At 45.6% G+C, this 14,907-nt stretch overlaps 1 protein-coding gene across 3 annotated transcripts in view; it reads right to left on the bottom strand.

Annotated features, from left to right (window-relative positions):
• The window catches only part of Atg14 (autophagy related 14), a 35,963-nt gene extending 26,820 nt beyond the window's left edge, over window positions 1-9,143 (bottom strand). For all 3 annotated transcript variants that reach the window (XM_075949184.1, XM_075949183.1, XM_075949182.1), the window contains exon 1: window positions 8,905-9,143. In XM_075949184.1, the coding sequence (XP_075805299.1) occupies window positions 8,905-9,125 (221 nt within the window). In that variant the 5' untranslated portion in view covers window positions 9,126-9,143. The remainder of the gene's footprint in view (window positions 1-8,904) is intronic.
• Between the last annotated feature and the right edge of the window lie 5,764 nt (window positions 9,144-14,907).

Below are 14,907 nucleotides of genomic sequence, written 5' to 3'. Positions count from 1 at the left end.
GATGAGGCAGCCTGCCAAAATTTTGATCACTCCCCCAGTCTATTTAAACTGCTCCCCGGAAAGTCCCTTCGTGGTCTCCCCCCTCCCCCCAGTGTTCACATTTGCGGCCTCCTGGTTTCCTTGGGGGGGGGGGTGTTACCCGAGAGTGCAGGAATCCCATTAAACCTGAAACTCCTTTAATTAGGTTTACTGTGATTTGGCTTCGTTGGGATTTTTGCATCAGCACAGAGCTCCTGTTAGGAATATTTCTAACAACTACCATAACAGGACAGATGCACACCACAGTGCACTCTTTACACACTTTTTATTTTCTGAGAAATTCTTTTCTTTTTTGTCTTTTATTTTATTGATATTAATTGAGCTCTACATTTTTCTCTCTGAGAAATTCTTACAAATGGGACAAGACGCTGGTCAAAGACTACTCATATTCAAAACTTCCTCTAGAACATTCACACACGTCACCTCCTCAAGAGTGGGTTAACAGGACCATTCTTACTCCCCAGTCCTGAACAAGTGTCTCTGCAATCCTCTTGGCTCATTTACCTGCCTGTACTTCACTGTCGAAGCCAGCCGGCGCCTTGTTCCGCCATTCGCTCAACACCCTTCACCCATTCTCTATATCTTTTTTCTTTAAAGATTACCACCGAAATTAGCTATTTTACTTTCATTCAGTGAAATCCTGATTTTCTTGCTGCTTGTGAAAATTCTGCCTCCCTCTATTGCTGTTGTTTAAAAACTCTAGCTGTGCTGTTTCCGAAAATCCATCTGCCAGAAAACTTTGTTTTCCCTCCCAAGTTAAAAATGCCTATTTTTCCAGAACAGCTAGGGTTGTTACACAGAAAAACCCTGTCTTGAAAAACAAAACAAGCCTAAACTAACAAAAAAGCCTGTTTTTTGAAAGAAGGTCTCACTAAATAGCCTTGACTTGAACTCACTATATGTGTGGTCCAACCCTGAACTCAGAGAACTCCATCTGTTTCTGTATCCTGAGTGCTGGGATTAAAGGTGTGGACTCCAGGACTGGAGTTCAATGCTTCTAAAGTCAAGTGTGGTGGCACAGGCCAATATTCTCAGATCGAGATAGTCATTACAGTCCTCATTACTTACACCTTTTTCGAGACAGGGTTTCTCTGTGGCTTTGGAACTTGCCCTGGAACTAGCTCTGGTAGACCAGGCTGGCCTTGAACTCACAGAGATCCGCCTGCCTGCGTCTGTCTCCTCTGGAGTGCTGGGATTAAAAGCGTGCGCCACCACTGCCCAGCCTGTTGGGATAAACGTGTGCCACTCTATGACCTTACTTACATTTTTAGCATATATTCCTTTTTTAAATAATTATTTCTTTAACTGCTGTTTCTTAAATTATTCCACAATTTTGTGACTTTTTCCCATTAAAAAGTACTTCTGTGTCCTATTTCTGCAAAGAGACACCATGACCAAGGCAACTGCTAAAAGAAAGCATTTAATCAGGGATTTGCTTACAGTTTCAGAAGCTTTGTCCATGAACATGATGGGGACCACGGTGGCGCACAAGTAGGTTTGGTGCTAGAGAAGTAGCTGAGAGCTAGTTACGCCCTGATTCTCAGGTAGCAGACAGAGAAAGAGAGACTGGACCTGGCTGGCATGGGCTTCTAACACTTTAAAGCCTAGTTCTAGTGACACCTCCTAATCCCACCCTGACAGCTCATCAGCTGGGAACTCAGCGTGCAATTACAAGAGCATATGGGCCAATCCCATTCAAACCACCACAGCAGTCTTTCCAACCAACTGTCAAGTGGGAGAGGGTGTTCACAACTCAGTGTGGCCTGTGGAAACAGCTCAGAACTCCAGGATCTTCCTGAGAACTCAACGCCCGTCTACACTGAAGCATGAGGATGACAGAAAAATAGCAGGCCTCCCAGGCAGAGGAGATTCTGTACCAAGCAGCTAGCTATGACAGGGCTATGAATGTCAAAAAGAGCAGTGATGCAGAAAATCTCATAATGCCCTGATTCCACAGTCACAGCCGTGGGCAACTGAGCAGATCTACCCTCATGGCAGACCAGTCACAGAAATCTGCCCGGGCTTCTAAAAAACCACAGGCTCCATGATCTACCTGTACTGATTTGGTGCAGGGGTAATTAGCAATGAGCAATAGCTACGAGCACCTACTGAGCACTTCCCGTGTCCTAGGCAAAGAACCCTAGAGAGATGACAATCTGCCTGAGTCCTGGCCCTCATTTCGCAGCCAAGCTTAGACTCTAGGATTGCCACAACAGAAGTCTGAGATACACACTCATGAACTTTAATTTTCTCCCCAGAGGGGCAAAATACTGTAACCTTCTGAATAAGAAACCGATACTCTGAAAAATATTCAGCCCTCTCAATCAGCTAATTTAGTGCAAGAAACCAAGGAACCATGAGTAAAGATTTACATCTGAAGATTCAACTACAGTCACAGTAGCCAAATGTTAGTGTTTAAAATATTCAATAGGAAAGTTAAATGATACCACGCTGCCATAGTATTAAAACAGTTTATAGTCAGAGCTGGGTGGTGGTGGCACATGTCTTTAATCCCAGAACTCAGGAGGCAGAGGCAGGTGGCTTTCTGTGAGTTTTAGACCAGCCTGACCTACAAGAGCTAGTTTCAGGACAGGCTCCAAAGCTAGAGAAACCATGTTGTTAATAACAAAACAAAACAAAAAAATTGCTGGGCGGTGGTGGTGCTTGCCTTTAATTCCAGCCTTCCGGAGGCAAAGGCAGTCAGATCTCTGTGAGTTTGAGGCCAGCCTGGTCTACAAGAATTAGAGAAAAGTCGCAGCAAACACAGACTCCTTGCTGGCAGTCAATCATCTGATACCCCAGGAAGTGAGTCCACAGGACAGCGATGAACAACCAAGAAGACACTGGAAGAAGAGCAGAGGAAGCTAAATGCATTTTGGCCATGCCTTTCCCTTGAAATCTATGGTAACAGCTAAACCTTTCCTGACTTTAATCCAGATCAATTTGGGTAGTCCCTGTATTTCTGCTTCCAGGCAAAAAATGCAACCGTGTATTTCTAAGTCATGGGTGAAGGTAAGACAGCGCCATTCCTAAACGTGTACTTCTAAACATGGCTTCACCATATGGCGTTTCTCTCTACTCCCACTAGAAGACCACTGCTACTAACGCAGACCCCCAATGCCAGATCACGTTCCCACCCCCCACCCCATCTTCCACCTACTGAGACCTGATCAACAAGTGCTCCCAGATGAGGAAACAATTACTCAACCTGTCAGTCTTCTATTGCACAACAGTGCTATTTGGGGAGTTTGATAAGCGCAGATTCCAGGAAAATCAGACTCCTGTTAAGAAGCATAAACATCCAGCAGCACAAGATGCAGAGAAGACCTTGCTGGGAGAAAGTAAAGCCTCACATCACAGGAGTGGTGGAGGAACGCACGTTCCTATGCGAGTCAAAGGCAGAAGTAGACAAGACACAAGGCAGGCGAGACCAACAGAATCCTGAACAATAAAAAGAAATGTTTCCATGTCTCTCAAACTCAGGCCATCTCTAGTAGACATATTAGTTAGGTTGATGGTCAATGCCTATAACCTCAGAATCTCAGCACTTGGCAAGCTAAGACAGGGAGATGACGTAAAATCAGGAATAGCCTAGGCTACATAATTCCAGGTCCACTCCCCAAAATCAAAACAATGACACATATTTCTTTCAAAGGACCTAATTATTGTGAGATTTACAACTTTATTATCTAATTTTCCCTAACTGCCAAACTATTCAACTCCACATATTCAGCTGGTCCAGGTTAAATGAGGGCTTAACTGTACCAGGTTTCATTCCAAGTGGCTGCACAGTCAGAGGTTTTCATGAAGCGAAAAGGAAAAGGACTCTAAAGACAGGCACAGAATACAAAATTATTCACAGATAACAAAGACAGTAGCACAAGCAACCTTTGCTCTCTAGGTTTGAGGCCTGCTAGAATCAGTCAAATCCTTGAGAGCAAACCAGCCTTTCTCCTCAGCAACTCGTAGCTGATACACGCCTTACAAGCACCTGGCTATCAGGACAGTGGTTCTGGTCTCATGAGTCTTTCATCCTATAAGACACCAGGGAATGTTCTGGAAACAAAGAAAGACTGACAGACTGTACCTGAAGGCACACACAGCTCAAGAAAGGGAAGGATGCAAATGAGGGAGCTGCCCAGAAGATAACTGTGGTGACCTGCGCGGTCTAAACGAGTGACTTGCTCGTTTTCCTGCTTAATTAGGAAAAGAAATCCACTATAAACACACCCCTCTTCAGAAAGGCAGGCAGGCTGGCCTTGAACTCCCAGGGATTGCCTGTTCCTCCTGAGTGCTGGGATTAAAGCCAACAACAACAGGCTCCAGAAGGAAAACAAAACAAAACAATGTCTAAGTAGTTGGGTGGTGGTGGAGCACACCTTTAGTCTCAGCACTTGGTAGGCAGAGGCAGGTGGATCTCTGAGTTCAAGGCCAGGCTGGTCAATGAAACAAGTTCCAGAACAACCAGAGCTGTTACACAGAGAAATCCTGTCTCGAAAAAACAACCAACCCCTCCCCTCCAAAAAGGAAGCTATGCCCTCATGGAAAGGCATCTTCAGTTGCTGGCATTATACTCAAATAATATTGCACATAAAAGGGGCATCACTCACCACAAAACACACAAGTGATGTGATGGCAAACGGGATGATGGAAGTGAGAGCCTTGCCGGAGGATCAGGATGTGACGCTGAACTTCAGGTGTCCACCAAGAGATAATGAAAACACAGTGAGATTTTATCTAGTCATATATAAAAATTATCAGGAAATTGGATGGAATACAGTAGTGAACAAGATAACACTGTCACAGAAAGACAAATAGTGCACGAGCTCGCTCATACGTGGATCCTAGCTGCTGGAGTGTGTGCGCGCACGTGACTGTGGGCTCAGGCCAGAAAACTAGAAAGGAGCTCGTGGAGGGGAGAGGGAAAAAGAGGCTTTAGGAAATGTAGTGGAGGGTGACAAAACTCACAATATGATTGTGGGAGACAAAGAACAGCGGAAAGTCAAGTGGGAGGGAGCAGGAATATGGGAAGGGAGGAGAAACAGAGATGACGCGTGTGAAAATGCTGTGAGAGGGACGGGCATGAGGGTGCGCACCTTTAGTACGGAGCCTGGGAGACAGAAGCAGGCAGATCTCTGAGTTCACCATCAGCCTGGTCTACACGGTGAACTCCAGACCAGCTAAGGGCTATGTAGTGAGACCCTGTCTAAAATAAAGAAAATGCAGAAGGAAACTGATTACTTTGTATGCTAATTCTAAAAATTCAGAGGCAAAAGATAAAGTGCCTATTAACAGGAAAAAATGTTCAAAATGGGGAACGAGAAAGGGCTATGTTCAGTTGTGGAATTGAGGACTGGGGATGGGCTCATAACTATGGAGCAATCATGGCCTGAGTCTATTTTTAGTACCTATTACATGCTAGATGTTACACTAGATTCTTTAAAAGCATGCTCTAAAAATCACTCCCAGAAACCTATGAAGTATATTATACTCAACTATTTTCAAAATGAAATAAGTTTCAAAGAAATGTGCTCAAAATCAGAAAGCAAATTGTGGAATTTGGATTCCAGTCAAGGCAGCATGCATCCTCAGCACATCTTTTTAACTCAACCTTACAGCCAAAGTTAGAGAAATACACAGTATCCAGATCACAAGGGGACTCAGCGGGGCGGTGGTGGCGCACGCCTTTAATCCCAGCACTCGGGTGGCAGAGGCAGGCGGATCTCTGCGAGTTCGAGGCCAGCCTGGTCTACAAGAGCTAGTTCCAGGACAGGAACCAAAAAAAAAAAAAAAAAAAAACTACGGAGAAACCCTGTCTCGAAAAACCCAAAAAAAAAAAAAAAAAAAAAGAAGGAAGGAAGGGGATTCAAATGCCAAAGCAACAGATTAATTTTAAATGCAGTGGAACGCAAGAGAAGGGTTTAAGCAACAGACTGACATGGATCTTGCTTACTTTTTAGGTGAAAAGCAGGGGTGGTCATAACTGCATAAGGAAAGGACTACATGACTACACAGACCTGGTGATGACCTGGATTGTAGACAGACAGATCAAGGTATACTTTGGTGTTGGGGAGAATTAGACTGGCTGCTGGTTAGTGACTTAGGATGCTAGGAATAAGAGATAAAAAGCAAAGTCCAAGAAAACTCAATGATTTGCCTTTAGTAACCAGTGATCAAGAGACATGATACAGAAATGGTCAGTAGGAATAGGAAACAGACGGAAATAGGGCTAGATTCCCTGAATTCTTAAATCTGCTATGTGAGGATACAATCGTGTACAAAAAAATACTGTCACCCTCAGAGTCCATACCTAAGGGGATCAGACTATCAATAAGTAATCAAATGGTGATGACAATGAAGCACATGAAGTAGGAATGAGGTCATTAGTTGAAGGGTCCAAAAGAGTCTTATATGTATTACCAGAGGTCTGAAGGGAACAGGGGGCAGTCATGAAGATTACTGCAAAAGCTCTAGGCAGTCTGTGTGTAACTGCAAAGGCTTTGAGGGAGGAGTGTGCTTCGACCGTCATGGAAGCCAAAAGGTATAACTTAATAGGTAAGGGAGAAGATAACAAGGATTATGTCAGAGGAATTATATGCAGGACTTTGGTTCAAGATTTCAGCTTTCACTTTGAATAAAACAAAACCAAAAGATTTGAACAGAAGAATGGAGCGGCATTACTCCTGCTTATAAAACGTACACCAACAAGAAGAGTACAGGAAAGCAACAATCCTCCAGCGGGTTAGACTGTGTAATGATCAAAGCTGCAGGTTGAGGATGGGCTTTGCAGAGACAGAATTTGTTGATGGATTAGACATGGTGCCTTCTGAAGACTGGAGGGGTTTTCGAGTACTGAATACAGGAAGGATGGTATTACAATTTACTGTATTAAGATGTGAAAAACAGACTTATTCATGAAAAGTTAGGAGTTCAGACGGTCATGTTAAAATAGAACTATCAGAATGATAAAGGGAAAAGAGGGGAAAAAATGAAAATACAGATGTAGAGTAACATTCTGTGCTCTGGCCGTTAGTGGACTGACCATCTTCAACATCTAAATGGTATTAAAATTACAAGAATAAATCTGGGAAAGTGTAGATGCTAAATACTTGATAAGATTTAACAACTAGACATTCCCTTTTCCTACCTGATTTTCTTAAAACAGAACTGGTTTAGTTTTTAGAGCTATCAGCCAGGTGGTGGTGGTGCACGCCTTTAATCCCAGCACTCAGGAGGCAGAGGCAGGCGGAATGGAACATCTTTGTGAGTTCGAGACCAGCCTGGTCTACAAGAGCTATTCCAGGACAGACTCCAAAGCCTCAGAGAAACCCTGTCTCAAAAAACCTAAATAAATAAATAAATAATATTTAGAGCTATCACTTAGGACAGCAGTCCATGGTCTAAAATCATCAAGCTCATCCATAAAACACAACAATAAACTAAAAGGATTTTGTTAGACCAATACCTTCAGATGAAAAAGAAATGAGCCCCACCTATGATCACAGGAATACTGGGAACTCAAAACATCCCCAAATCTACATGTTGTATAGTTTAGCAGTTAAATGTACAGGCATACAGATACAAACAAGATGCTTGGATTTTAATTCTGTGTGACCTCAGGACAAGAAAATTACAATTCTCCTCAGTAGCCAGTTAAGGATAACAGGTGTGGTTGCTGTAAAGGAATAAATTCAACCTTAATTCTTAAAAAAAAAATTTATCTTTTTCAGGCATAGTGGCACATGACTTTTTTTGTTTGGTTGGTTAGTTTGGTTTTTCGAGACCAGGTTTCTCTGTGTCACTTTGGAGCCTATCCTGGCACTAGCTCTGTAGACCAGGCTGGCCTTGAACTCACAGCACCCAGCCTGCCTCTTGGCACTTGGGAGGCGGAGGGGGCAGGTGGATCGCTGTGAGCTAGGCCGACCTGGTCTACATAGAAGTTCCAGAAGAGCCAAAGCTACTTCGTGAGACACTCTTGAATAAAACAAACAACAAACTAGCCAAACAAAAATTACATGCTTTACTATCACTGAAGCTCATTGTTGAAACAAAAGTTAGGAGACAAAGACTTCGGCTAAGCATTTATTTTTTAATTATTTTTTTTTGTTTGGTTGGTTTGGGTTTTTGGTTTTTCAAGATAGGGTTTCTCTGTAGCTTTGGAGCCCATCCTGGTACTCACTTTGCAGACCAGAACTAACCCGTCTCTGCCTCCTGAGTGCTGGGATTAAAGACATGCACCACCACCGCCAGGCGTTATTTTTCAATTATTTTAATTCAAAAGAAAGACAAAATGTTGTACTAAACTCTAGGCTTGCAACTCAAAACATATTCCCAATTCCCCAGTGACACAAAATCACCTTTGGGATTACGGTAGATGAGGCAACCTCCGAGTCCTTGTTCACACATTAGAGCTAGCTGACAAGGTCCACCTGTGACACAGGCGCCCAGGACTCAATCCCTCCTAACCTATTAAATTCTCTACTCGTGCCTTATGTAGTAAAGTATAGACGTCTGAAAACGGGAAAAGGTTAAGCCAAGTTTCTGAGTGGGAGCACAGCAAAGAACTAGTACTCCTCTACACGGCTGCACAGACTTCTCCAGCAGGACACTATTTCCTGTTCCTTATTACCCAAGTGGGCCGTGGAGAAACTCTGGTGGGTGGTGGAAGACAGCGACCTCCGCTCACCTGGTTCCCACCCCCACCCTACTCAATGGCAACAAAGCGCCGGCGCAGAACAGCCACTTTCTCTGTCCACAGTCGCCCGGCTCCAGGGCCAGGACTGGAGTGTCCAGGCTCCAGACTCTGGTCACTAGAGCAAAGAAAACAGACAGGCAGAAACAATAGGGCCGTGGCGGCCGCCGTACCTCTCCTTGTCGCGGCCGTCGAAATAGACGAAATCACCGCTCTGGATGCACTTGGCACAAGTCAGCCGCCGGCGAGTGGTGTTGCACAGCGGACACCGCTCGACCGCCACGTACAGCCCCTCTGCGTCGTCCACCGAGTCCACCAGCTCTCGAGCTAGCGCGCGCGGCCCGAAGCCAGGAGCCTCGGGCGTCCAGGATCCCTTCCCACTGGGAGACGCCATGATGGTCTGAGCGCAGGCCCAGTCACGTGGGATTTTGTTTTCATCCAGGTGCATCCTGGGCCCGGAGGCGGGGCCTGGAGGCCGGGGCGGAGGGTGGGGGCGTGGCTCAGAGGCCCGGGGCGGGACCTGGAGGCCCACGGTCGTGGGGTGCGGGCTCCCAGGGTCTTCTTCCCCGGCGTCCCCCACCCCAGGCGGCTGCGCAGTTCGGCACACCGACTGGAGCTGTGCAACTCCAGAACGTCAGGCAAAGTATTGCAATGGATGCCCCAAGCCTTCTCTGTGAAAGGCGCGGGAACACAACAAGGGAATTCATTTCATGAAAGTGGTTACTTTTAGGTTTTTGACTAAAACTGCAACAAGCAAATCTGGGAGAGCGTTGGATCTGGGAACGAGCTGAAGTTTGAGTCACCTTCCTCCTTAATAGCTGTGGCATTTGAAGAAAATCCTTTAACACCTCTGCCTGACTTGGTCGGGGTTCGTGGATATAATTGCTGTACATCCATAACCCCGGAGGGTTAATCAAAAACCTCCATAGCAGCCTAACACTTTACACGTCAATTAAAACCAAACGGAAGGTGGAAATCAAAGTTGTATATTTTTGAAAACTGCCTTCTTTAGCCTCCACTTGCCTGGAGTCCCCATCCTCCCGTGGAAGGGCCCTGAGTGAGGGAATTACAGGCAAGTACCAGCAGCACAATCAGAAAACTGAATTCTAATGGCTCTTGTCCTTCCCTGCCCCCTGGGTCATGACCTCAGAGAATCAAAGCTCATTTGTTAGAATGTCCTCCAAGTTTCTTCAGAGGGCGGAGGTTTTTATCAGTGTTGGAGGTGCCTCTAAACCAAAGGGGAACAGAGAAGCGACGCTGTACGTCCAGCTGGACTAGGCATTCTCAAAGATGCTTCAGTAGTTCTGACTGCTCTCCAGCTGGGCTTTCTCCCCCATGTCACACATCCCAGCACTCAGAGCTACCTCCTGGGTACCAAGTTATGTTTTCCACATACTCCAGTTTGGGACTGAAGTCTGCCTAGAGCCTGAATCACACAAGTCCCTTACCTGCAAGCTTCCCCTGCTGGCCGTCAAATGTCAGTGACTAGAACGCAGCGAGATCTCTGGTCTGAACTCTTTGCCCCTTCTCCAGGGTCTGTTTAAATGCATTCAGGTAGGTTTGGAAGTAATTTTTAAAAAACCAAATTCCCCGTATCGTTTTCTAAATAGCCTTCCTAAGCCTGAAAGTTTAAGATTTTAAAATAAACAATTTTATATGGTCATTTCAAACCACAATTTTAAGGGTTGGGATATTTTTGTTGGCTCTCCCAAGAGGACTTTACAATATGTGTTACTAAAGGTCGGCATACTGTCTCTTCTGCACTTTAGAAGGCAAAATATTATACATGATTTCTACTGATAGCTGTGATATTACAGACAGTACCCAGATATGCAGTTTTCTGTATTGCTATCTTCAGAGAACACTTTTTAATGCATTACATGTTTAAAAATAAAGTGTTGATTTAACTCCTCAGTCTTGAAAGGCCTGGAATAGTTCAAATTCTAAAATAAGTTTATTCTTTTTTAAATTAAATAACCCATGAGTCATTTTGAGCAAGAAATTGCCATTTCTTCTGTATGGTTATTCACACAGAACTAGATAAGTGCACTTTGAGCTACACAGCAGACCTTGTTTCTAAAACAAGGCACACACAAAACAAACAAACAAAAACCACAATCCTCTTAGCATACTAATAGAAAATAACAATCTTGGTGACCAAGAGAAAACATGGGAGACGACTACAAAATGTGTGGAGAAAGCCCAGACTGTCTGCTGTGCGCCTGTCCAAATCACCATGAGTCGAGCAGCCCGAGGATTTGCTCAAGTTTGCCTAAACCTTTTTAGAATAAGCACAGGTTTTCAAATGCTTTGTAGATCTCAGAACCATCTTTGGCACCTATAAAGAAATTCAAGAAATCTTTAACATAAGAACAGTGCCAACATTTTCTTAATGCCAAAATAGAATGTAATGTTTAACTACCATGGCTGTTTGTTTTGGAAATGGTCAAGCTAAGGAGCCCAAGGCAGACACAGTCTAGATGCACCTGTGTCAGCCTCCCCAGTGCTGGGATTCCAAGCACGTGACACCGTGTCCAGTTTTCTTTTGTTGTTTTGGGTTTTGTTTGTTTGTTTTTTCAAGACAGGACAGGGAAACTTTGGAGCAGCTCTTGTGTAGACAGGCTGGCCTTGAACTCACAGAGTTCCACCTACTTCTGTCTCCACCCCCCCCCCGCCCCTTGCTGGGATTAAAGGTGTGTGCCACCACCACCCAGCTCCACACCCAGTTTTCTGATAGTTTCCATATGACATATCTTTAGCTGTCCCTGATAACTGGTCTTTCTGTCCAGTGAAGAAAATAATTGAGGGGACACTATAGCCACAGTCCCCACAGCCTCCCCAAACCCGTGCCCGAGAGCAGACATTCCTTTGGTAGTCCCACCCTGTGGGTTGCATCTTCAGTCACGCGTGGCTCAGTAGAAGTATGAATGGAATGTTAGTCAAGTGTGTTGCCACAAGCCTGAGGGCGCTGTTGTCAACACCGGTAAGCACAGCTATCAGCAAAAACAACTTATTTGGATCCACCCGTTGCTGGTTAATGTCTTCTTTCCCTATTTGTCCCTAGACAAGGTGTGGCTGTTTTAAGAGTTTCCAATATTTTTCTCTTTTTTAAAGATTTATTTATTTATTTTGTATACAGTGTTCTGTCTGCATGTATGCCTTCAGGCCAGAAGAGGACACAGGATTTCATTAAGATGATGGTGAGCCACTAATATTCTTTTTTAAAAAATGCTGTAAGATCCCCGCGGCAGTAGGCAGCAGAAATGCTGTTGGTCCCAAATGGTGGTAGCGGGCCATGTGGTGGCAGACAGCGGGCCCTGGAAGCAGCCAGTCCCAGGCAGAGATGGCTGCTGGTCTCAGAGCAGTGGTGGCGGGCCATGTGGCAGTAGGCAGTGGGCCCCAGGCAGAGACGGCTGCTGGTCCCTGAGCAATGGCTGGTCCCAGGCAGGGAGATACATGGCGGGAGGGCAGAAGACAGAAACATGGATAGACATGACATGCAGGGTGAGGTTGAATATTTATTCAGGGAGTTATGGAGGAGGAAGGGTGAAGGGGGGGGACAGAGAGAGAGGGAGAGAGAAGAGGAGGAAGAGACAGAGAAGGGGGGAAGCAGAGAAGTGGGGAGAGAGGCAGAAACGAAGCTGCCTCTCTGAGAGGAAGATGAAAAAGAGAGCAAGCTCAGGCCAGAAGCTGAAGATCAGCCTGCCTCAGCAGATGGGGGAGGGAGTGGGCGTGGCTTGTCTCTTAAAGGGACCAAAACCATAACAGCCACCATGTGGTTCCTGGGAAATGAACTCAGGACCTCTGGAAGAACAATCAGTGCTCTTAACCTCTGAGCCATCTGAGCCCTGAGTTGTTTTTTTTTTTTTTTCCGAGACAGGGTTTCTCCGTAGCTTTTGGTTCCTGTCCTGGAACTAGCTCTTCTAGACCAGGCTGGCCTTGAACTCACAGAGATCCGCCTGCCTCTGCCTCCTGAGTGCTGGGATTAAAGGCATGCGCCCCCACCACCCGGCTTGAGCCCTGAGTTTTGATTTCAACACATATGAGTAACTAGAGGGAAAATTTACACCCTCGTCATTCTTAGTCTTAGGTGTCAGCAGTCAGTAACTATGACATGACTGACATGGATTTATAGCACTGAAAACAGATCAGAAACGAGAACTATCATTCCCTAGTCATCTCTCACCAACAGCCCTCAACCACCATCCTCTCCACCTTCCAAAGTAGGTAGGGCACACCCCAGGGAGGGTTATAGACTGTTCTTGTGTGAATGCAGGGCTTTGCTAATTAAAAATTGGTATCTGATATATTGGGGGACAGAAAGCAAAGAAAGGAGGTTAATGGAAGAAACAATAAAAACCCGTTAGCACCAAGTGTGGTGATGCAAGCCTATAATCTATCATTTGGGAGGCTGGAGGAGGAGGATCTTAAGTTCAAAGTCATCCTGAGCTATGTAGCTGTCCTTGCTTCAAAAACAAAGCAAAAACAACCACCTGTTAGTGTGTGAATACTTTGAAACATCTGGAGGGATCAGACTGTTCAGAGATTTGCAGCTAGAAAGGAAGAGAGAAGGAAATATGAGAGTGATTATCTGGCTTAGCTGCCGTCCTAATGAGAGAGAAGATCCAAAAAGAGGATCAACCAGAATTCACGGATGAGCTACAAGGCTTTTATTAAAGGAAAACACAGCTGACATCAGGGTGTGGAGGTCAGCACTCTCTGCACTGCTGGAGGGAACGTGAGCTGGGTTCAGCTCCTGACGTGGGAGCTCCTCAAAAATTAAGGAATCACCACACAACTCAGCGACTCCACTTGGGTGAACCCTTCAGAGAAACAAAAGCAGGTGTACAGAGCAGGCTGGAATCAGGACAGGTGTACAGCGCAGACTGGAATAGCGGCAGGTGTGCAGCGCAGGAAGGGATCAGAGCAGGAGTGCAGCGGCAGGTGTATAGGGCAGGCCGGCTGGTGTATAGCGCAGGCCGGCTGGTGTATAGCGCAGGCCGGGATCGCGGCAGGTGTGCAGCTCAGGCCAGAATTGCGGCAGGTGTGCAGCGCAGGCCAGGATCGCGACATATGTGCAGCGCAGGCTGGAATCAGGGCAGGTGTGCAGCGCAGGTTGGGATCGGAGCAGGTGTGCAGCGCAGGCTGGAATTGCGGCAGGTGTGCAGCGCAGGCCGGGATCGCTGCAGGTGTATAGCGCAGGCCGGGATTGGGGCAGGTGTGCAGCACAGACTGTACAGTGAAGACAATGAAGGCTGGAGGCTGCTGGAAAGCATCGGGGACAGTGCAGTGCTACAGGATTTATGTAGAGCAATGGAAAAGTTTCAGAACTGGAGTAGAGTCACAGTCACACTTCAGAGCACTGAAAGTACTAAAGCCCAAACACTGTGTAGCTGTCCTGGAACTCCCCCTGTAACCGGGCTGGCCCTGAACTCAGAGATCCGCCTGCCTTTGCCTCCTGAGTCCTGGGATTAAAGGCGTGCACCACTGCCCAGCAGCTCAGTTCACTCTTAAGTTTGTTATTTGAATCCTATTTTAAAAATTCTTGAATAATGAGGGAGTCCTTGTAAATCTAATGTGTTTACTTTTTTTTTTTTATTTTGCCTGCTAAAAGAAAAGATAGTATTTATTCCTGGCTAGGGAGTTTTGTTTGTAGATCTCCATTCTGAAAGATGGCAGTGGCGAGGAAGATAAGTTACTAAGAGTTACAGAGAAATCCTGCCTTGAAAAACCAAAAGAAAAAGTTACTAAGAGATAAGAGAAACTCTGTGCCTTTGAGCAGAACCCCCCCCCCCCACCCAGTCTCTGAGTTTAGAGTTGTAGGGTTAAGCCAGCCCCTTAGGGGGCGGGCTTGCCTCGGCGAATGTTTACTTATAAATCGGGCTTGCGGGAGCCCGCGTGCCCTTCCTGCTTCTGAACCGTGGTAATGTAAGTCTAATTTCCCCATTAAAGCTGAGTATATATTCTTTACAATCTGCTTGCATTCATTTACGCCGTTACATAGAGTATTAAAGTTTTACTTTCCAAAGAGAGCAGTTTTATTTCAACCAAAGAGTGAGAGAGGTTTACTGTTAGTACAAGGCTACAACAAGGAATTTGCCTCTAGCTTTGCGTGTGTTTATCTGGAGCAGGCTTCCTGCTCTTAGAGAACTTGTGACCAGCTTGCACACCAAAGC

This window comes from Microtus pennsylvanicus, chromosome 15, assembly GCF_037038515.1.
Source record: "Microtus pennsylvanicus isolate mMicPen1 chromosome 15, mMicPen1.hap1, whole genome shotgun sequence".
NCBI classification, from domain to species: domain Eukaryota; kingdom Metazoa; phylum Chordata; class Mammalia; order Rodentia; family Cricetidae; genus Microtus; species Microtus pennsylvanicus.
The sequence above is the reverse complement of the archived record's forward strand: the minus strand, read 5'-3'. Positions and strand labels throughout refer to the sequence as shown.